Source organism: Zalophus californianus, chromosome 12 (assembly GCF_009762305.2).
Source record: "Zalophus californianus isolate mZalCal1 chromosome 12, mZalCal1.pri.v2, whole genome shotgun sequence".
Taxonomy (NCBI): domain Eukaryota; kingdom Metazoa; phylum Chordata; class Mammalia; order Carnivora; family Otariidae; genus Zalophus; species Zalophus californianus.
The window spans coordinates 106652548-106676560 of NC_045606.1; the positions used below are offsets into that span (position 1 = coordinate 106652548).

The following is a 24013-nucleotide window of genomic DNA, read 5'->3' on the forward strand; positions in this document are numbered from 1 at the left end:
GGATCAGGTCCCACGTTGGGCTCCCTGCTCAGCAGGGAGCCTGCTTCTCCCTCTCCCTCGGCCCCTCCCTCCCCCTGCTTGTGCTTTTTTTTTTTTTAGATTTCTTTTATTTATTCTTTGATAGAGATACAGAGAGAGAGAGCATGAGCAGGGGGAGAGGCAGAGGGAGAAGCAGACTCCCCACTGAGCAGGGAGCCCCACATAGGGCTCGATCCCAGGACCCTGGGATCATAACCTGAGCCAAAGACAGACGCCTAACCATCTGAGCCACCCAGGCACACCCTCCTCAAATAATAAAAATCTTTAAAATAAAAAGATTTTTATTATGTTTTTTAAAGATTTTATTCATCTATTTGAGAGAGAATGCACGCCTCTGCATGTGCGGGGGGAGGGGCAGAGGGAGAGGGAGAGAATGAATCTCAAGCAGACTCTGTGCTGATCTGAGAAGCCCAATGCGCCCAGAGCCCAAGGTGGGGCTCAATCCAATCCCACAACCCTGAGATCATGACCTGATCCAAAATCGAGTCAGATGTTTAACTGACTGAGCCACCCAGGTGCCCCTACAGATTTTTATTTTTTTAAAGTAATCTCTACACCCAACATGGGGTTCGAAACAGTTCTGAGATCAAGAGTCACACACTGCACCGAATGAGCCAGCCAGGCGCCCCTTATACGTTTATTTTTTATGTTCACAGATGCTACCCAACTGCCTCCCAAAATAAGATCCTGTACTGATTTATATATATATTCCTACCCTAAATGTATAAAATGTCCTTTCTTTATACTCTCCCCAAAAACAGATATTAAAAATCAGTCCATTTGGTAGTTTAAAAATGGTACTTTATCCGTGCTTCAATTTACATTTTCCTGATATCAGTGGAACATGTTCTATCCACTCAGTCAACATTTGTATTCTATTTGCTCAATTTTCTAGTGCGTATTTGGGTATTTACTTAGAATAATTCCTACATAGTTGGCTAAGATAAGATTCCATTTAGTGGATGTAGACAGATAAAAAAAAAAGCTTGATTAGAAAAACTGCTTTCTTACCAGAGTGCATATTGCACATAATAAAATTACTTGTGCTTTATATTTGTAGAAGAAATGCTAACTGAAATTGCATGATCTCAATTACCCATATCGTTGCAGTAATAAAACTGCTCAAATCCCTTTGGGAAGTGTATAGTTATAAATAAACACAAGCTAGAAGAGTCAAGATTCTTTTGGATAGACCAAAACTGAAAAAAAAATTTTTTTAAAGATTTTATTTATTTATTTGAGAGAGAGAGCGAATGAGAGACAGAGAGCACAAGAGGGAAGAGGGTCAGAGGGAGAAGCAGACTCCCCGCTGAGCAGGGAGCCCGATGTGGGACTCGATCCCGGGACTCCAGGATCATGACCTGAGCCGAAGGCAGTCGCTTAACCAACTGAGCCACCCAGGCGCCCTGAAAAAAAAATTTTTTAAGAAGTCCTGAAAGACTAAGATTTTTCAGAGTAAGAGAAATGAAATACAAATTTATTGCAAATATCAGTACAAACTCCTACTGGTGCCCTCATACCTGTCCTCCCCAAGAACAGGCATAGAAGCAATCACAGTCTGCGGCAACCAGCACCGGCCAGCACCCTGACCATGATCTCTAAATACATCTTCCAAGGGACTGTGAAAAAGCAGCTGATTCCAGGACTGGGGCAAGAAGTGTTAAGATGAGCCTGGGGCATCCTGTGGAATCAGAAAGCTCGGGAAACACTCAAAAATGAATGAGAGGTCCTGTCAAAGGTGGGTCCCCCGGAAGGGACTTTAACTAGAGACGATCAAGTGTCAGGTGACAGAGGGCTTACTCTCATGACCCTTGTCAAAATGAGGAGATCTGTTTAAATGCTACCCAAGTTCAGAGAAACCAAACGCCAGGGAGGCAGGAACAGGATTTAGCTGGGTTTGAGAAGAGATGTGAATGCAAGAAAGCAGCCCCCAGGGAAGGGACCCACTGGAGGCCCTGGAAAGAGGAGCTGGCCTGTCCTTGAGCAAGGGGAGGAAAAGGGACAGGAAGAGTTCAGAGCCATGGGGGGTGAGAAAAGGGGGAGAGAACTGTGTGTGAGTGTGAGAGCATGCGTGAGGACAAGGGTGAGAAATGAACATGTGAGTGTGAGCACATGTGAGAACGAGTGAGTGTACATGAGAACAAGTGTGAGTGTAAAACCACATGTGAGAACGAGTGAGTGTGAGAGGTTTGGAAAGTGAGCATACAGACAGGGAAGCCACAGAGGGCTGGAAGCAAGGCGGTGCTTGGGCAAAGCAAATAAAATTAGTGTCCCTTGTCACCACCCCAACCACTGCACTGGGACCATGGAGATCTCTGGGAGAAACTGAAGAGACAGACATTTCTCAACCCCCTCTCTGGGCCGCTGCACCTCTCTTAGGAGAAATGGAATCAGTAGTGTGGTTATATTTTCACGGAACAACACAAATGAATTGTGTATTTCATGAAAACCATTTCATGCCTTTCTCCTCTCTGCTTTTCCATGAACGCACAGTCTGATGGATGTAGTGAAACGTATAGTTCAACTGTTTATTTCGGCACTTACTCCATGTCAGGTGTTCTAGGTGCATTAAGTTGTACAGCACAGACCATGAATCACATGGGAAGTCTGCTAAAAATACAGACCGGTGGCTCCCATGCTTCTCCAGAGTTTTTCAGCTAGTCACTGTTCACTGGTGGTAAAGGCCAAGAAACCCCTGGGACTTCCAGCTTCCACCTGGGATGTAGAAAACTGGAAAGCGCATCGCAGATGCACAAGAAGAACTGAGGTGACAGGGCCACCAGCCTGAAACCCTTCCTTAGAGGCAGCTCCAAGAATGGCTAAGGCCGCCACAGGGCAACTGAGAGGTTCCAGTTGAACCCTAATTGCTAAAGGCCAGGTGCAGGTGAGACAGAGAAAGCCCTCTGAAATCCAGACACAGGGCATCTGCAACCCACTGGGTGGGCTGAGCATGGTCACAGAGACTGGGGAAAACACTTCTTGCAGGGGTAAGGTCAGGGAAGGAGCAGCTGCTGCTGGGAAGACCCAAACTCCACCTTCAATGGTAAGGAAAAGAAGCCACTAGGAAAAGGGACACACAGGTGAAGGCTCACTGCAGGTGGGGAGAGAGGAGAAGAAAATACCCTCTATATCTGGGGAGAGTAGGACACCGTCCCAGGCCCTGACTGTTGGAGATCCTGAATGACTGGGGGCAGGTGTGCAGACTCACGCCTGCATTAAGACCCACCAAAGACACAAGTACAAGGAGACGGCAAGGTCACCTGAAAGGGCACTAGCCCTGAAACCCAGGGCAGGCCAGAGCAGTGGGGAGCTCCCCTGTTCCAACTAGTGGGGGTGGGGCAAGACTATCCAAAATAATGAAAGATATCAAACCACTGATCCAGGAAATTCTGAGAACACCCGACAGGGTAAATATCGCCAAAGCTCCCAGGTGACTTGATATGTGGCCTAAGTGTGGGACCGTCTCCAGTCTGGTAGATCTGCTGGACTTGTCTGCCCAGCCCTGCCTCTCCACCTCACTGCTGCCTTCCACACAGGGTTGTAGGAATTGGCTTCCGGGAGCCTGATCCACACACGGCAACCTTCCTCCTCCCAGCCGGTCCAGGGGTCTGTATCTGACACAGCTGGAACAAGGAACGGAAGGCAGGAAGACGCACTGCCTCTTGAGTGCACTGGCAGCCCTGTTTCTGGCATGTGGACTAGAGGACCAGAGGAAGCTGGTCTCAGAGGGAAGAGAGAATTTAGCAAAGGCATATCAGGCATGGGTGACAGACAGTCACAAAGGCTTTAAATTCTGCATTCCAGTAGGTTTCATGAGAGAGCAATACATGCTATTTTCATTTAAGTAAAGCCTTTCCTTTTCCCCTTCCTTTGATTAAGGTATTTGTTGCTAGACTTGTAGCTAACAGGACTCAAGTTCTCATGGTCATTGTAAAAGGAAGATATTTCCATTTTTACAGATGGAGAAATGCATTCTGTGGTTCAAAGACTCTGCTAGCTGGAAGGACCCTCTTAGGATAAACACATTGTGGGTATGCCCCATGACATCTCCCGAATAAGTTCTGGAAGAAACCTGCTGGATTTACTTGAGGCTAATCTGTGCTCTTGGAATAGGCCTAACAGAGAGCTGGGGATTCTGAAACACCCCTTCGAGTGTATGCGAGAGGCAGTTTCAACAACAGTCAGGTTAGCATGAGTGAGGGGTCGGTTCCCTGTGACACGGCCAAGGGGAGACACTGGCTTGTTCTGGCCCTTACCAGAAACTTCACCCAAGTTTTTGTGTTTACCAAAACTTGACTTCTGGTGTTAAGACCCACCAGAGAGCTAAACCTATGTGTAGGAAAATACTTAATTTCTTAAAAATCTGAGGACTTACTATGAACCAGGCATCTACTGGTTTTTGTTTTGTTTTTAGACAGAGCAAGAGAGAGCATGAGCAGGGGGAGAGGCAGATGGAGAGGGAGAGGCAGACTCCCCGCTGAGCAGGGAGTCCGACGTGGGATTCGATCCTGGGACTCCAGGATCATGACCTGAGCCGAAGGCAGATGCCCAACCAACTGAGCCACCCAGGCACCCCAGGCATCTACTGTTTTATACCTACTAACATTTAGTCTTGGGAGGCAGTAGTCCCCATGTCACAGATGGGGAGACGCCCACTGACATGTAGTCCCCGTGTTACAGATGGGGAGACTTGGGCTTAGAAGGATTAAACAAACTTCAAGGCATACGGTCAGAAGAGAAAAACCAGGTGTGGAAGACCAGGCTAGAGAAACCCCAGTCTGTCACTTAACCATTACACATACTGCTTTCATTGTACTCTGAAAGTTTGTCACTTTAGAAATTCTTAGTTTTTCTTTTTTTTAAACAAGTAGCACATTATCAAAACTAATTGAAACAAATCAACAAGAACAAAAATGTGCAGAGGTTTCAAAATAGTCTCTGGCACTATTCTTCTAAATCATCTGGATAGCCAAAACCCCCCAAATCTTTGTAGCTATATTTTTCCTTAGGGTGAGGAAGAATTACTTGGCAACCAGTAGTGAGTTCTGTTCTCATATTTTCCAGTCGAAAATAACTGAAAAAAAAAATTCCCTTCTCTCCACAGCATATGTTTGGCGACTTTACTCACCATATAAGGAAATGAATGATTCTGAACTTTTCACAGCCTCATCCATTTCTGACACTAAGATTTTGTTTGAAAGTTACATTACAATGTTTTGGTTTTTTTTTTAAAGATTTTATTTATTTATTTGACAGAGAGACAGGGAGAGAGGGAACACAAGCAGGAGGAGTGGGAGAGGGAGAAGCAGGCTTCCCGCTGAGCAGGGAGCGGGATGTGGGGCTCGATCCCAGGACCCTGGGACCATGACCTGAGCCGAAGGCAGACGCTTACCGACTCAGCCACCCAGGCGCCCCTGTTATTTTTAAAGTAAATATACCTATGGAAGATCTAACCTAAGAAAGAGTACTACTAAGTTTTGAGGGAGATTTAAATATTTGGATTTCATTATTTTCTGAACTGAAAAAGGGTCTTTAGTTGTTAAAAATTCCCTGTAAATCAAAAATCCTTAGCTATCTACTAAAGATTATTTATTTATACTCATTAATGAAGTTTCTTAAGCATGTAATGGCTTTTAAACTGGTATGTGTAAAAAAAAGACATGAATTTTAAATCTTTTAGGGAGCTCTTCATTTCTCAAAATTTTAATAAATTAAATTTTAACAGAGACATTTCTTAATTCCTTTTTTAATTTTAGTGTTATGTAGTCAAAATACTTTCAAAATAAGCCTGTTATTTAAGCAATAAAAAGCAAATCAGAGTGGTACTTTTAGTGGTAAAAAAGTGAAGACATTAATTCTTGCATTTTTACACAGAAAAAAATGCCACTTGTTTGGTCTAAATAAACCCACATTTAAAAAAACACAATAATTTGTATTAAATTATTTAAATCAAATTTTAAAAATTAATATTCTTATTTTAAATATAATGTTAATGGTACCTCCAGAAAGGACTCACGAAAGTTGTATAAATGGTATATCATGAAAAGATAACTGAGAAACAGGTCAATTTATCCACCAGACATTTACTGAACTGTATGGAGACAGATATGGCTGTGGCTTTCAAAGAGCAACAAGAAGTATGCCACGACACACAGGACAGGAGGGCACCAGGGGAACGAGGGGGAAGCTGGCTACCTGTGTCTTTGGAAGGGGTTCTACAAAGGGACAAAGACAGTGTTCTGGGAGTAGGAAGACAAAGGGAGGTGATGAGAGATGATGGGGCTGGCACTATCCTTGGATTATGATTCCTCCCTGTGGCTGGAAATCGGGACACTCCTGGGGCAGTGCCAGGAAATGAGGCTGGAGAGAGACCCCACCTAGACCATGATGATTGTCTGCAAGGGAGAGATGCTCCCTAGTGGGTCTGTTTGCTCCGTGGGAAGACAGCCCTAGTGGTGAAGTGTACGGAGGACAGGGCCAAGGCAGAAAGCCAGTCAGAGGCTACAGGAGCCCACATAAGGAGGGGCCTTGTAGGTAAGGAGCCACCCAGGTGAGGGGGAGGAGCCTTAGGAAGAGTCAAAGGGAGGGGGAGGGGCTAGGGTGAGGCGTCAGTCTAGGTGGGAATGACATTTTTGTTGTCTTATTTTTGAGCTAATGATGACTACTAAATAGTGACTACTTACAATAAAATGTGGAATACATATATATTTCATATGTGTGTGTGTATATACACACTAACAATATGAAGTGATGATTAGTACGGTTTATCCCAGTGTTAGAACAGATCTCAGTAGGGGTGTCTGGGTGCTCAGTCACATTCGTGAGTTCGAGCCCCGCACAGGGCTCCACACTTGGTGTGCAGCATACTTAAAAAAAATATATATGTAGGGCGCCTGGGTGGCTCAGTTGGTTGGGCGACTGCCTTCGGCTCAGGTCATGATCCTGGAGTCCCGGGATCGGGTCCCACGTCGGGGGTCCCTGCTCAGCGGGGAGTCTGCTTCTCCCTCTGACCCTCCCCCCTCTCATGTGCTCTCTGTCTCTCATTCTCACTCTCTCAAATAAATAAAATCTTTAAAAAAATATATATATATGTATACAATATATATTATATATATATATAATATATATAATATATATAATTCAATCAAAACCAAACCAAACCAAAAACCTTTATGATTCTTAAAAACCACGTAGTTCATTAAACACCACGACAGAAAGGCAATGCGTGTGAATGACGGTAGCCTTCGTTGGTGGGGGCTGCAAAGAGATTTATGGGTTAGAATGAGAACAGCAACTCTGTCAGCCTACGGTCCTAGACTTACTGGTTTTGTGACTTGGACAAATTAGACTCTCAGTTCCTGGTCAGTAAAAGGAAACTATGTTAGTATTCAACCATAAAGTTAATAAGGATTAGATGAGCAAATATCTATAAATCACACTCAGTGATAGGCGCTGAATGTTAGTTACAATCTACACTTTTTAAAAAGTTTATGTTTTCAGGGCGCCTGGGTGGCTCAGATGGTTAAGCGTCTGCCTTTGGCTCAGGTCATGATCCCAGGGTCCTGGGATTGAGTCCCGCATCGGGCTCCCTGCTCCGCGGGAAGCCTGCTTCTCCCTCTGCCTCTCTGTCTCTTATGAATAAATAAATAAAATCTTAACAAATTTTCCGTAACAAACATCATTTTTTGTAATCAGGAAAAAAGATGTCTATTAAGAGATGAAGCCCTCCATTAAGAGCATAAAGAAGTATAAAAACATTCAAAGGATTCACGTACCAGAAGAGGGAAACGTGAGAGAAGGACAAACTGTTTCTCTGCTTTACCTGTCCTTGTCAGTTAATGGGAAAAATGAAATTAATGTTTACTTACTGGTTTCCTAAGGAAGAAGATAGACAAGGCTCCCACTAGGGGCATGTCTCCAATCAACGGTTCCAGGATCACTCGCATTGTACCATGAATCTAAATTCAAATGGGAAACCAACACATGTCAGAGAAGACAATTTCACAGGCCATTTACTGATTCAAGAAGGAGGGTACATGATCATCCTAGTGACTTCTGAGCATCTGCCTTTATGTTTCTCTCAAGTATAACCTACAAATAGAAAACTTAACTTCTAAGAAATTCTGAGTTAATAAAAACTTCACTTTTCTTTTTGAATAGAGCATAGAGAATTTTAGAAGACTATGAAACTTTAAAAACCTTACCTGTATACTTTGCACACCGGCTCTACAAAAATATCGCTTGATCTCCAAATCAATCTCACAGTTTCCTACAAAACTAGCAAAGGAAAAGTTCTATATTACTGTCTCTTAATCACCACAGACCTGCAAGGTATATAATCTGAGTAAAATGACAGCAAAACAACCAAAACCAGCCTGTAGGCAAAACTGTAATGTGAGGCCCATGTCCGGGTATTTTACTACCCAGAATCACAGATGTTCCTGCTAGCAGATTCGACATTGCCACACTGATTACACGTCACTTCTCAAAGTGCAACTTCTGGATCAGTCTCTTGATGGAATGTAGTTTTCATTTGTTTTATAAACAACTGTGCTTGTTTAAAACATAAAAAAAAGCTTAGATTATATTTCACCAGAAGTAAATTTTGCGCCCATGCTCCCTGGTCGTGAGAAGACTAACAGCAGTGCTCCAGGGCTCTGTGACATCAAAGGTTAGAAACGATGCGTCTTTTTGAGGCACCAATTTTACTCAGTGATTAAGTCATTTCAATCATTAATACAAAACAAAACAAACGAAACAAGAATATGGTACAATGCTGAATGTCAGGCTTGCATCTATTCTTAATACGAACAGGAAACATCATCTATGTTTTTGTGTGGGATCTCCGTGATTTGACTCCCACCCTCAAAAGCAGCACATCATGCTCCTGCCTGAGGACATCTGGGGGCAGTGTGACAGGTGCTGGAAAGAGTGTCTAAGCACACAAGTACAATACTAAAGAAAGGCATCTAGGATGAATTCTTCCAATATTTATGTCCTGGTGTTAAAGCACCTATAGATTCTTCTTACTGAGCAGGACTCTGGATCTAGCTGGTAAAACCACCTGTTAAAAAACCACCTCAAAACTTTCCTCTTCTTCATCCTAAGACCTGATCATTCCCTAATATCTGCCAATTACTCCTTCCTCATCTCTACCGCCAATAACCTAATTAAAGTCCCAGTCAAGAACACACAAAAAAGTGGAATATTTTTTTGAGACATAAATATCTGAGCAGCATAATCTGCATATGTTGTTATGACTGTTAAAATCATGAAAGCCAGACTGCGTCTTCACAATGGCATCCATTAACTGATTCATTCAAATGTTTACTAAATGTGTTAGAAACCCTCCCTTGGTGCTGGAATAAGAGAATACAGTTTCCACCCTCCTGAAGCTCATTATCAGACTAGTGGACAGTCCCAGCTTACAGATGAGCTGAAGACACAGGCGGGCTTCCTTTCATCCCATTGATATAGCACAGTGTTCACAGTAGTGCCTGGTATTTTAAAGATGCAGATTTTTCCATCAGATCATTAGAGGCAGTCAATGCTCCTTTTTAAAGTAAAGGTAATTGATACCAACTCTGTACTTTTACTACATTTATACACTTCAGAAACTCAAAGACAACATTATAAAAGGATCCTTAGTCAAGGCTCAAAATAAGAAACGAAACTATGAACCGAGTCTGTCAGCGGACACACTTCAGCGGTTGGTTGCCCCTTACACAGCTGCGTTAATAGGCCTCACAGGGAGGCAGGAAGCCAAGCGTAAGTTCACAAAGAATGAGGACAAGAACTAAACAAAACCACCTTTATCTGCCAGGTGTGGTACCTGGCAGACTGTCAATTAATCTTTCTCAATTATTTTTTATTGTGATAAAATATACAGAATGTAAAGTGGACCATCTGCATCATTTGTAAGTGTGTAGTTCAGTGGCATCGAGCACATTCACCATGTTGTGTGACCATCACCACCATCAACTCCAGGACTCGTCCATCTTATAAAACTGAAACTCTGTCCCCATGAAACCACTTCCCATTTCCCCTCCCCCAGACCCTGGTGCCCACCATTCCAATTTCTTTCTCTGTAAGTCTGACCACTCTAAGTACCTCATGTAAGTGGAATCATACAGTATTTGTCTTTTTGTGACAGGCTTACCTCACTCAGCGTAATATCCTCATGGTTCATCCATGTTGCAGCATGTGTCAGAATTTCCTTTTTTTTTTTAGCTTTAGAATGGTATTAGATAATCAGCTATTTCCAAAGTCACCTTTTTTTTTTTTAAAGTTTTTATTTTAATCACCTGGTGCTCACCATGACAAATTTCCTTTTTTTTTAAAGGTGACTAAAATTCCACTGCATGTACAGACCACATTTTCCTTACCCGTTCATCTGTCGATGAACACTTGGGTTGCTTCCACATTTCAGCTATTGTGAACTGCTATGAATGTAGGTGTACAGGTATCTCTTTGAAACCTTATTTTCAGTTCTTTTGGGTATGGACCCAGGAGTGGAATTGCTGGGTCTTACAGTAATTCTGTTTAACTTTTTGAGGAACAACTATTTTATTTCAACAGCAACTGCACCGTTTTACATTCCCATCAACAGTGCACAAGGGGCCCAGTTTCTGCACATCCATGCCAACACTCACTGCTTTCTGTTGTTTGATAGCAGCCGTCCTAATGGGTATGGGGTTGTAGCTCACTGTTTTGATTTGCATCTCCCTGAATATCAATGAGGGGAGCATCTCCTCATGTGCTTGCTGTATATTTGTACATCTTCTTTGGAGAAATTATTCAAGACCTTTTGTCCATTTCTGAATCAGGTTGTGTGTTGTTGTTTAGTTTTAGGAGTTCTATATACCTTCAGATATTAAACGCTCATTGGACATGTGATTACATGGACTGCACTGATTCTATGGAATTGCTTTTAGTGTTGACATTAAATATTAAGTCTTCCAAACGAAGAACATGGGATGCCTTCCATACCTTCTTGGCTAATTCCTAAGGGTTTTATTCTTTCTGATTCTAAACGAGATTGTTTCTTGATTTCATTTTTGGACTGTGCATTGTTAGGTACAGAACATAACTGATTTTGTGTATGCTGACTTTATATTCTGCTACTTTGCTGAATTTATTAGTTCTACAAGGTTTTTTTGTGGAATCCCTAGGGTTTTCTTTTTTTTTAAATTTTTTTATTGTTATGTTAATCACCATACATTACATCATTAGTTTTGGATGTAGTGTTCCATGATTCAATGTTTGTGCATAACACCCAGTGCTCCATGTCCTTAGGGTTTTCTACATATAAGATCGTATCACACGTGAACAGAGACAATTTTACTTCCTCCTTTCTAACCTGGATGCCTTGTCTTTTTATTTCTACCTAGTGGCTCTTGCTAGGACTTCCAGTGTCATGTTAAATGGAAGTGGTCAAAGTGGACATGCCTGCTCCTAATCTTGGAAGAAAAGCTTAGTCTCGCACCATTGAGTATGATGTTTGCTGGGGGTTTCTCACATATGCCTTTTTAAAAAAATTAATTTAAGTAATCACTACACCCAATGTAGGGCTTGAACTCATGACCCTGAGATCAAGAGTGGCACACCTCCGACTGAGCCAGCCAGGCGCCCCTCAGATATGCCTTTTATTATGCTGAAGTAGTTTTCTTCTGTTCCCAGTTTGTTGAGTATTTTTATCATGGAAGAATAATTAATTTTGTCAAATGCTTTTTCTACATCAACTGAAATGATCATGTGGTTTTTTCTCCTTCCGTTATGTTAATGCGGTACTTGATTCATTTATATATGTTGAAGGATCCTTGCATCCTGGGAATAAATCCCACTTGGTCATGGTGTATTCTTTTAATATGTTGCTGAATTCAGTTTGCTAGTATTTTGATGAGGATTTTGCCATCAGTGTTCCTAATGGATATGGGTCTGTAGTTTTCTTGTAGGGTCTTTAATTTTTTTAATTTAACATGCTTATGACTGGCAATTTTCTAGGCTATCAGGAATTAAGACACAGAAAACAAATAAATTTGGGTCTTCAACAATTTAGTCAGATTCCACCAGATACCAGGTAAGAAGTATGCTCATTATATGTTCCACTTTATGGGTACAGCTAAATGACATTATAAGTCATTAACTATGAAATAAATACAACACAAATAAAAACTTACCTAATCTGAAGGTCCAAAATAATTTGCCTTTTGTCCACATTTTCAGTGTACACCTTAACACCATTGATCCTGAGGGGCTGAAACAAGAGGCAGCTTATTTTAAAACGCTTATTTAAAAAATAAACCCAAACCTTACAATGCGGCATAGAGATGAGAACAAGCTTGGCACTAGGCTATAGGAACTAAACTTCTGCTTTCAGAGTGTACTAGCTGTTTCACTTTGGGCAAGGTAGTAGGCCTCCATTCTCCAGTGTCCTCATCTGTGAAGTATGGATAATAAATGGCATCTATCTAATGAGGTTACTGTGAAATCAAAGGACATGAGGAACATGTCTGGTGCACAGTGAGTGCTTAAAGGTCAAACCCCATGGCCCTTTGTTTCTTCCAATTTACTTTGACCCTTTCCCTCTAACCCTGTCCTTGCATGGTTTGACACAACTTCCTTTCTTTTTTTTCTTTATGTCTTTTAATTTTTCATTTCTTAAAATTTTCACAAAAATGGGGCTTTTGAGTGAATCAAAAATACTGGCTACAGGTATAATTTTAATCTAATCTTAACTTAATCTGAGACACATTAGATAGAGACATGATTGTAAAAAGAAAAGGCAGATTATAATAAATGTCATGTTTCAAGGATCCAGCTGTAACACCATTTCAAAATCTCCCATTTTACCACTTGGAGATTGCTTCTAGGAAAGTTCTCAACCTCACGTTTGAGCATTAAATGCCCAAACTGAAGAAATCCCTTACCTTTGGAGAACTACAGCTTTACTGTGACAATTTAGGCGCCCTAACATCTTACCCCGCAACTAGCTGCAGGGTTAAACTCTAAGTCTTTGGCGGGGGGGGGGGGGGGGGGGGGGGGGGGGGGGGGGAGGGCTGTGCCTGGATGGCTTCATCGGTAAGCGTCTGCCTTGGGCTAAGGTCATGTTCCCTGCTCAACAGGGAGCCTGCTTCTCCCTCCGCCTGCCGCTCCCCCTGCTTGTGCTCTCTCTTACAAATAAATAAATAAAATCTTAAAAACAAAACAAAACTTTAAGTCTTTGAGCATCTACATTTCCTACTATCCTAGGTTCCTGGCCTTTTCCTTGATGATACTGGCTCAGACATGCACAGACTACGAATCACAGAGAACACGGTTCAAATCACTATGTTGATGAGTGAAAATGGGATATAGGTGGCTTAGGACCTTTAGTTTAAATGTCTGCATTAGATAATATTCCTTTCCTCCACTTAACATGACATCTGAGGTTAGGAGAGGCAGGGAGGCCAACTCCACTCCAGATGACTGAGCATTATCCAACACAGGACAAACACCTGAAGGCAACGGAACTCAGCTGACTGAGGGACTTAGCCAGCACATCGGGTGTGTACAAAGAACCCTGCTCCGGGCTCTGCATGTCCTTCTGGCCTGTTCCTTCCTCAGATAGCCCAAGTTCGCCTGTACTTGTAAGATACCAGTGCAGTTGATAATGATGTCAAGCTGCCTTTACTGAGTCAGCACTACTCTTAACATTCTTCCTGTTCTCCAAGGATAATCTTAGTATCAAACTTAAAGAGCGTGTAATATAAAGTGAACATAATTCTCCCTAAAACAAATCCAGCTGGGTTTAGAATTCTAAATTTCCACAAACACAAGCATATCATCTTACATTAGGGGACTGCAAACCCATGGCCTGCAGGTTAAAATTTAGTCTTCGGCTAAGAAATGTTTTTACATTTTTCAAACAATTATAAAAGAAATGGGGGGGGGTGGAGAAGAGTATGCCTCAAAGACTTTATGGGCTGTCAAAGCCTAAAATATGTAGTACCTGGCTTTTTACAGAAAAAGTGTACATCTGCTTCATACTCACATAGCGTTCAACCCTGTATTTGTGTTTTCCTATCTGTTGCTAACATTTTAGGTCAGAGAAGGTAAAATATATATGAAAGGTTAAGTGTTACACAGGCATTTTGTGCAGGCATTTATGTGCTTGAACAACGGGATGATCAGACCCCAGGCTTGTAACATATCTGGAGACCTCACAGCCAAGAGGAAAAACGACTAAGTACAACACATGTGCCTGCAGTGGAGATCCCAGATTTTGAGTAACTGTAGATAAGATGGAGCATTCTGGGAGTATAGGATGGGAATAAGCCTGGGGGCGCAGACAAACACAACACAGCGACCAGGTCAGACACTCCTTGGCCACATTATTAAAACCCTGATGGTCTGAAGCAAAGACATGGGAACTGCAGCATATGGTGACAGTGTGTTGTTTGGCTCTCCTGCGCTTGCACTAAATGTGTGTCAACTGTGTGGGTATATTTAAAGTACTATTGAATTCTGAATTTTCATTAGGCAAACAAAACAATGTTACCTTGGAAAGCAATACAATGTTATATGTCAATTACACCTCAGTTAAAAAAAATGTTAACCTGAACTGTTGCTAATCACTGTAAACACTGACTTAAAAAAATAAAAAAAGAAACTAGCCATGATCAACTAATTTAGATGTTGTCTTGAGGCTTTCACTAGAAGGAATATCAGGAATTAGCAGTTTTTCTTTGTATCTGATTCTAATAACAAAATCTATTTTTCCCCTTCATCTACATAATTAATGCGATTCTACAAGTCTGGCACTGGAGTCCTTAATTGTCATTTTTAAACATCTTGCGGGGTAAACACCTTTAAGTTTGTTGTCAATTATGAAACTTTTAGTATGAATTCATGTATAAAACTCCAACTAGACAGACTGAAAAACTGTACAAAGGTAATTCTGACAGAAGGATGTGGGGTAGAAAGACATGATGGGAACAAGAGAAACCACCCAAGGAAAGTGAACAGGCCAAAGACCACAGGGGAAAAATGAGTGCAATGTGAGGACCTCCCGACAGACAAAGGGAGGGCGTCCCACATGAGACGGAACTGGAATGAGCTGCAGAGACAGCCTACTAGACCCTCCCCAGGAGCAATTTCTTCTCTATAAAGTAATTTGAAGTAGTTTTATATATTTTTTAAAGTGTTCACACCAATTCTACCATGTGCACAAGTAAGGATACTTAAGAAGAAACTGACCTGCTGACCCACGTCAACTTTTGTGAAACTGAAAGTGCTAAGGTGGGTGTTTGCTCCCCGCACAGCTGGCTCTATAGTTTCTCGAAACAACTTCTCTATAAACTGGCAAATAAAAGGCCACATATGTTTTACAGTCTGTAAAGAAGAAAGAACTCATGTCAAACAAAATGCTGTAATACGTAATAATGTATTATGTACTAACACATAATGATGTACTTATATCATGAAAAATTACATCTCTATGGTTTAGCAGAATTTTTGAAAATTAAAAGGAGGGGGTCTCCTTTTCATTATGCAAAATCAACATGATCTGAATTTCAAAAATGTACTACAACAATACACTACAGATTAACTAATATGTTCCAGAAATTAGTTATTCTGGTTAAGCATTCCATTTAAGCATATCAGCACATTTAAAGTTGCTTGGGGAGGGGGGAAATCAGAAAACCCTGTGGTTTCAGCTCGTTTCTAAAAACCTAAAATTGTATAGATCTTAATAAACATTAATGAGTTTTCTTTAATGATGGACTAACTTCTGGTGCTGTCAGGAAATCATTAATCTACATTAAGTTTTTACTCTATAGCTCTAAGGATATACAAAATGTGGGGACAAACACCTACTTCAAAATATATGATCTTAAAAAATAACCCTTAAAAATGATTATTAATCTATTATTAGGTTTCTTGGGAATTACTTCCCTTTTCATAATATTTTCAAAAATCCTGCTTGTAATTACTATAAAATAGACTTGAGCACTAGCCAATCAGGGAAGTAGACACAAGGCCAAATACACAACTATGACTATATCATCAATTTTTTCATGTTAAAGACACAATTTTCACTACTTAGGAAAGTACCATTTATCAGTTAGGACTCAGTTTTTTTGAGAGCAGGAGCCAGTCTACTATATCCAAAGGAGTTCACATACTGTCAACATCCAGCTTCCCAAAAATGGAAAGATGGCACCTCATCCCCTAACTCCCGCTGATACTCTGGTATTTAGTATATTCTACTCTTACCTTATTTAGCCATTCTGCTCTTTCAGTGTCTGGAAAATGAACCTAAGAGAAAAACATACACATGACTTACGGACTCCCAGCAACTGTACATGAAAATGTCACGCAGGCTGTTTAATCTTATCATATGCCCATTGTTTCCCTTATGCTTCCTGACGATGCCGGGCTCTGAAGCTTTGCACAAGGGCTTCTGAGGAGAAACTGAAATGTGTGGTGCTCTGGCTCTTTACGTCCCAACAACACTTTGAGGCAGACAAGTCTAGTGACAACCAATGCCACAGTCCCTTCTTTGTATCTCTCAGGTCCAGAGGAAAGCTCCCTGGCATGTGGAATACTGGGAAGAGTATTCCACTGTGAGCTCTTCCTTTTCAAGAGCCATGCTTCTCCACTCCATGGCCAGCACTGCCATCAGTACTCCAGACATCTAGACTCACAGCCTTCCAGAACCCACCTTCCCTCTGACTTTCCTCTTTTGGTCCAAACCAGCTGGCAGATGCTTTTCCATATCTGGCTTCTCTCACACCATCTCCCAAATGAATATTATAATTATAGTCCTCCATGAGTAGGGCCTGTACACTGGAGAAAATGAGTGTTTGCAGAGACAGAAACCTATTTAGAGAAAAGGTGGAAACCTATTTTCTTTGCTGTTAAAATAAAAACCCCTTGCAGAGGAAGGCTAAAGCTGTTTTGGGTAGGGAGTTCTCCTTTGAGAAGCGCTATGTACTCCCTCAAAGAAAGAACAGCATGCAGGCCATACTAATGTTCCAAAAAGCGTATTCTTGGTTTAAATGTACAATGGGTCACAGGCCGTTTTGTGAGGGTGACTGAGATGTGGTCAGGGAAATGTTCTGATTTCTGGAACCGCCACACTCACTTTCCTACATAACACGGGCACAGCAGCCTACCCCACACTGCGGCTGAGAGGAACTGGCCAGGGACTACTATGGTGGCGGGGGGTGGGGGAGTTCCCGAGAAGACGGTTCTCTCAAGCTTGGCCCTGGGAGGAGCCACGGTCACTGCACCCTCTCAGAGCCACACTGCTCCATGCGAGGCCACAGCCGTTTCCTCCTGCTCGTGTGTCCACGTGCCAGAGCCACCCGCTCCTTCACACCCCAGGTTCAACATGCCTGAGCCATAAGGGGGACGCAGAGGGAACGGAAATAAGGTCTTCTAAGTTAGTCAGCTTGAATCCATTCTGGGACAAAAGCAAAGGGACGGCAACCTTCCAGAATTAAGGAAAAGGCTTAAGAGCTGGGAAGGATAATGCTAAAGAAGGCAAAGATTTGGGAAAGAGAACTACTGGCAAAAACTGCTTAAATCCAGAGGACATGTCGCTGTGGAGAGGCCTATTTGACCCAAGTGGAACTGTACTTTCCGCCAAAAACCCAAGACATTTGGGGGCTTGCTAGACTGGCTGGACTAGGGTACAAAATGAGGCAGGTGCAACTCCCCTGCAGGTTGTATTCTGCTATTTCTTCACATTATAGTAAAGTAGCCAGTACTCTACATCAGATCAGGAATGCGTCGGGTGGTTGCTACTCCAGGGTACCAGGCCTTAATAAGCAGGTGTTCAACTGTGGTCTCAGGAAGCAATTTATAGTGAGATTGTCTTCCGTTCTGCCCCTGCCCCTCTGAATCCAACTAGCCACAATGGCCACAGAAAGGACCAAAAGCACAAGTAGAGCACCTATTTGGGGAAGGACAGAACTCCTTCACTGTAGATGTGTTTCTCCTGGAATTTCAGAGCAAACAAGAGAATCGACAACTCTCTCTGCAGGCCTGCCTTTTCTGGTGATGCTATGCCTGCCACCCTGGGAGGCCCTGCTCCGCTTCCCAGCCACACCAAGTCTAGCTCTAGAAGCCGCATTTCAGTTACCTCACTCAATGCCATACATTCCTACATGTTTATCAAATGGGAGACCAAAGACCTGCCTCAAATCATATTTTCTCTGACTCACCACCCCCAAATCTTGTCTTTATCACAGTCCTGTGGAATTCAACCAAACAATAATGGCTCCTTTGCACAGAAATATATTCTTCTCTATTTACTGGTTACCTATTTCTTAACTTCCCCTCTCTGCCAGTTCTTCCTTACAATCAGCTCACCTCCGTTCTAGACAGCTTCCCAAACATGCCACCATTCACAATCACTCCTCAGCCCCACAGCAGTCACACTCAGGTTCTCTCCAGAAATCTGCATCTGTCACCTATCACTCTGTTAAGGCTCCTTAGGGGCTCTGTGTACCCAACACCTCCCTCTCGCCCAGTGCACTACATACTTGTACAAAGGAAGAACAGTCTCTGAAGAGATGCTACTCAGAGCTGACAGAATGCTCAACACTCAACCTAATAACATTACTCCTGAGTCTTTTGTGTGGAGTTTGCTTTTTCAGAGACATCTATACTTCTGTTTAGAATATTACTGAAATTACTCTTAATTCTTCGGGCTCTACTTTAATGTAAAATGTTATGCGAAGTGTAAAACCTCAATACGGTATTGGACTTAGATTAAAATTCTGTATCATTCCACACTGAATAAAAATAACTATCCACATCAAGATAATCCTTAGGACCTTGTGGGCTTACAGATGACAGCAAGAATGCATGATGTTAGGATGTCAGTAGAGGGGCCCACACAGGTGGTCTGTGGCTTCAATTCTAGAAATCTTAAACTGCTGCTCTGCTTCAAAAAGAAATATTCCCAATGTCAAGTGTCCTTTAATAAAATTACAGCAAGATGAGTTTAACCTGTTTTCAGATTTTTTTCTTTGCTCCCAACGGATATGTTCATTTATACCTTATACCCAGTAAAGAACTGAAACACCATCTGTGAAAACAAGGACTTTACCTGTTGTGATTTTAGTCTGTGATGCCGCAAATCATCACTCAAGGCAGACATCAGGATGCCTACCCTACTGAGAACACGGTAGGCTCTTGGGGGGCTGGTACCAGTACCTCTACAGATGGGTATCCCACATTCCTCAGTAACCAAGAGAAGACAGGACAGACTGCGGTCTTGCCAGGCACACCTGGGCCAGATGGGCTGCATCTTTTTCCAGTGAGCAGGGGTAAGTGGTCAGTTCCTTTTCACAAACTGGTAGAGAGTCATCTATTAATCCTACATACTTCAGAGAAATTGTTTCTCTGTAGTTTACGTGCAAATGGTTTTCCTTCTAATACTGAGGGGTAAAATGTGTCTATAGTAGTTTTCATTTTTTTTTTTTAAGATTCCTTAGTTTCTTTGAAGAACTGAATTCTTGCTAAGTTCTAAACGCCCATAACCAGGTAACCTAAGTATAATGCCTCACACAGAGAAAGCTTTGACTAATCTAGATTTTCCACCCACTTCAAATTTAAGGAAGGCTCAAAGATTAGGGGCCTGTCTGGAAGTTGATATGCACAAAGTTGTGTGTATACAAATTTACTTAGAGACGAATCATCAGAGTTTCACAGAGCCCACGAAGCCAAGAAGGTTAAGATCATATAATGAGGTGATCGATAAAGCTGAGCTCCCTTCAAAACCTTTCATATAAAAGGTTCAGAGGAGCAGAAGGTGAGGGAAGACCCCATCCTTGGATGGCTGAGGAATAGAAAACAAATCTCCCTCCAACTGGGTTGCTGGAAGATTAGTGAGTCTTCAAACCCAAGTATACTTGGTTGACATAGTAAAAGTAACTGGTAACTGCCAGGCAGCATTATGCGCTGCTTTGAGTGTGGCAGGTTCTGTGGTAAGCTATCAACATACATTAATTGAACTAATTCTTTTTTCTTTTTGTGGATAAAAGACCTTGAATCTTAATAAGGTAGACAACCAGCTTGCACAACCCAGGACACCAATCCCACGCCCTCTGTCCCCAGGCATTTGGTGCAGATGCACATGTATGTCAACACAACTTTGTAAATCATATTTCTTCTTCCTTCTCATCCATCAGCCTTTAAAATAGGAAAAGAATTATTTCAATGAGGCCATGAAACTTTCCGTCTCCCAAGTCATACATAATGGACCCCATGTTAATTGTCTCTCCCGCACTACACCTGAACTATTTCAAACTATCCACCCAGTCGAGCAAACCAGAAATCTCAGAGTCACCATTACTACTGCCTTTCCTTCACTCCACAACCCTGGTCAGCTCCTCCTTCTAAATCTCCATCTGAGCTAATTCTTAACAACAAATCTACAAATAGGAACCATTAACATCCCCAATTTACAGGATAGCTACTAAGTGACAGAATGGGGATGAAAAATCAGATTTGTCTGCCCCTACTGTTGACCACTTTATTACTGAGGGACGAAAAAAGTGCTGTGGAAACAGTCAATCCACAGAGTCCATCAAGTTCTCGTAGGACAGACTCCCATGAAAGAGTGAAGCTCAGAACTCAGGATATATGCCTTAAATTATATGAAGTACCAAGTCAGAAGTAGAAGATTTTGTGTTTAATAGTGATCTATTTATCTAGACTCTAGAGGTCAAATATAGTACAAGTCCTGAAATAGCTAAGAGCAAAGTTCAGCAGGCATGATAGCAATTCACAATAAAACACAATTACCAAACCCAGTATCTCACCCAAGACTAAGAAGAGAGCAATCTAAAGACTGGTTTTACTTAATAGTTGCATAAAAGGCCTATGATATTTTAGTAATGATAAAATTCCATGTATATTCACCCTGTGACCCAGCAATCCCATTTCTAAGCAACTGATTAAATATGATAAAATGACTTCTGCAAAAATTGTTCCAAAATGAAAACATATGCCTTCTCTAACAATATTTGGTTTCTCTAAGTTTACTGGTATTTTTCAAATTAGGTCTGCCAGTATGTTAGCAAATTCCTATTCATCCTGTCATACTTAAAGAGAGTAACCCTATAAAGCTATTGTTTCTTTCCTGCAAAATACATTCCAGTCCCACAAATTGCCTACAGAATTTAAATTTATGTAATAATAAGGTTTCTCTACTCACAATCATGCACCAGAACAGAAATACAGTTTGACCGGTGTGAATTCTGATTTTGTTATTGCATTTCTGACACTGTGCTATTCCTTAATCTACTGCACACGTGTAGATTGTTCTTGTTGAAGAACAGACTGAAGCAGCCATTTTTTGAGCAGTTACTTCTGGCTCTGTCCTCAGAGCTAGGGATATGACACAGAGACACACTCCTGTACTTGGGAAGCTCACAGCTGGTGGAGTGGACTGGTGTGGAAAGGTGTGATCACTGGTCTGTGAAGGGAGGATCTGATGCTGCCTGGAAGAGTCTGTAAGAATTTGGAAAGAACACAGTGTGTGAGATGGGTTTGGAAAAATTAGTTGGGGTTTGCTATGCAAAGAGACTATTCTAGGCAAAAATACCAGCATATGCAATTTATGCTGGCTGGATCTGGAGATGGGAGGAATGGTAAATGCTGAAGCTGAAAAATCAGGTCAAGACCAGCCTGAAATGTTTTCTATGCCATGCAAAGGAGTGCTGATTTTATTCTACAGGCATCGGGTCAATGCTGGAGTGTTCAGTAGAGAAATGATGGAAGATTAGCATTCCAGGAAAAACTTCTGCAGTACCCCCAATCTATTCTGAAACAATCAGAAAGAACGCGGCAGAGAAACCACCTGCACAAATAAACCCTCAACACAAGTGAACCAGCTGGAATTGAAGGTCTGTCCGTCTCCTCATAGCAGAATCCCGAGGCACTCAATAATTCTGAGGTTTTTAATTTATAAGGGATTATTTCAAAGTGCCAAAGATATCAAAATTGAAGAAAGAAATCTGTTACCAAATTTTAATTCTGTTTACTAAGTCAAAAAATCTGCTTCTCACTAATACATATTCATAAACATTTGCTTATGTTCCACCAAACAGAATTTAAAGTAGCAAAAACATCGAAGATAAAAACTGGCATATACAGAGAAAACAGAAAACACATTCCTAAATCACAGAAGAGACCACGAACACATATCATTTGGTTTAAAATCTTATCTTTGAACTTAAAAAAGAAAAAGGACAAAAGCCACTTAAATCTCCTTTATAAGTCCAATTTAAAATTCCGGACTTCCAGCTCTATTACAAAGCTGTCATCATCAAGACAGTATGGTACTGGCACAAAAACAGACACAGAGATCAGTGGAACAGAACAGAGAGCCCAGAAATGGACCCTCAACTCTATGGTCAACTCATCTTGGACAAAGCAGGAAAGAATGTCCAATGGAAAACGTCTCTTCAACAAATGGTGTTGGGAAAATTGGGCAGTCAAATGCAGAAGAAGGAAACTGGACCATTTCCTTACACCACACACAAAAATAGACTCCAAATGGTTGAAAGACCTAAATGTGAGACAGGAGTCCATCAAAATCCTAAAGGAGAACACAGGCAGCAACCTCTTTGACCTCAGCCGCAGCAACTTCTTCCTAGAAACATCGCCAAAGGCAAGGGAAGCAAGGGCAAAAATGAACTATTGGGATTTCATCAAGATAAAAAGCTTTTGCAGAGCAAAAGAAACAGTCCACAAAACCAAAAGACAACCGACAGAATGGGAGAAAATATTTGTGAACAACATATCAGATAAAGGGCTAGTATCCAAAATCTATAAAGAACTTATCAAACTCAACACCCAAAGAACAAATAATCCAATCAAGAAATGGGCAGAAGACATGAACAGACATTTTTCCAAAGACATCCAAATGGCCAACAGGCACATGAAAAAGTGCTCAACATCGCTCGGCATCAGGGAAATCCAAATCAAAACCTCAATGAGATACCACCTCACACCAGTCAGAATGGCTAAAATTAACAAGTCAGGAAATGACAGATGTTGGCGGGGATGCGGAGAAAGGGGAACCCTCCTACACTGTTGGTGGGAATGCAAGCTGGTGCAACCACCCTGGAAAACAGTGTGGAGGTTCCTCAAACAGTTGAAAACAGAGCTACCCTACGATCCAGCAATTGCATTACTGGGTATTTACCCCAAAGACACAAATGTAGGGATCCGAAGGGGTACGTGCACCCCGATGTTTACAGCAGCAATGTCCACAATAGCCAAACTGTGGAAAGAGCCAAGATGTCCATCGACAGATGAATGGATAAAGAAGATGTGGTATATATACACAATAGAATATTATGCAGCCATCAAAAGGAATGAGATCTTGCCATTTGCAACAACGTGGATGGAACTGGAGAGTGTTATGCTGAGTGAAATAAGTCAATCAGAGAAAGACATGTATCATATGACCTCACTCATATGAGGAATTTTTTTTTTTTAAGATTTTATTTGTTTGACAGAGAGAGACACAGCAAGAGAGGGAACACAAGCAGGGGGAGTGGGAGAGGAAGAAGCGGGCTTCCCGCGGAGCAGGGAGCCTGATGTGGGGCTCGATCCCAGGACCCTGGGATGATGACCTGAGCTGAAGGCAGATGCTTAACGACTGAGCCACCCAGGCGCCCCACTGATATGAGGAATTCTTAATCTCAGGAAACAAACTGAGGGTTGCTGGAGTGGTGGGGGGTGGGAGGGACGGGGTGGCTGGGTGACAGACATTGGGGAGGGTATGTGCTATGGTGAGCGCTGTGAATTGTGCAAGACTGTTGAATCACAGATCTGTACTTCTGAAACAAATAATGCAATATATGTTAAGAAAAAAAAAGAAGGGGAGTAAATCGGAGGGGGAGACGAACCATGAGAGACGATGGACTCTGAAAAACAAACTGAGGGTTCTAGAGGGGAGGGGGTG

The 24013-nt window shown here is 41.9% G+C and overlaps 1 protein-coding gene across 2 annotated transcripts in view; it reads right to left on the bottom strand.

The window, feature by feature from the left end:
- Positions 1 to 24013, bottom strand: part of ESYT2 (extended synaptotagmin 2) — an 83458-nt gene that overhangs the window by 37600 nt on the left and 21845 nt on the right. For both annotated transcript variants that reach the window (XM_027574253.2, XM_027574254.2), the window contains exons 2-6: positions 16297 to 16338; positions 15277 to 15411; positions 12219 to 12295; positions 8244 to 8316; positions 7908 to 7997 (exon numbers count right to left, since the gene is read on the bottom strand). In XM_027574253.2, coding sequence (XP_027430054.1) covers positions 7908 to 7997; positions 8244 to 8316; positions 12219 to 12295; positions 15277 to 15411; positions 16297 to 16338 — 417 coding nt within the window. The remainder of the gene's footprint in view (positions 1 to 7907; positions 7998 to 8243; positions 8317 to 12218; positions 12296 to 15276; positions 15412 to 16296; positions 16339 to 24013) is intronic.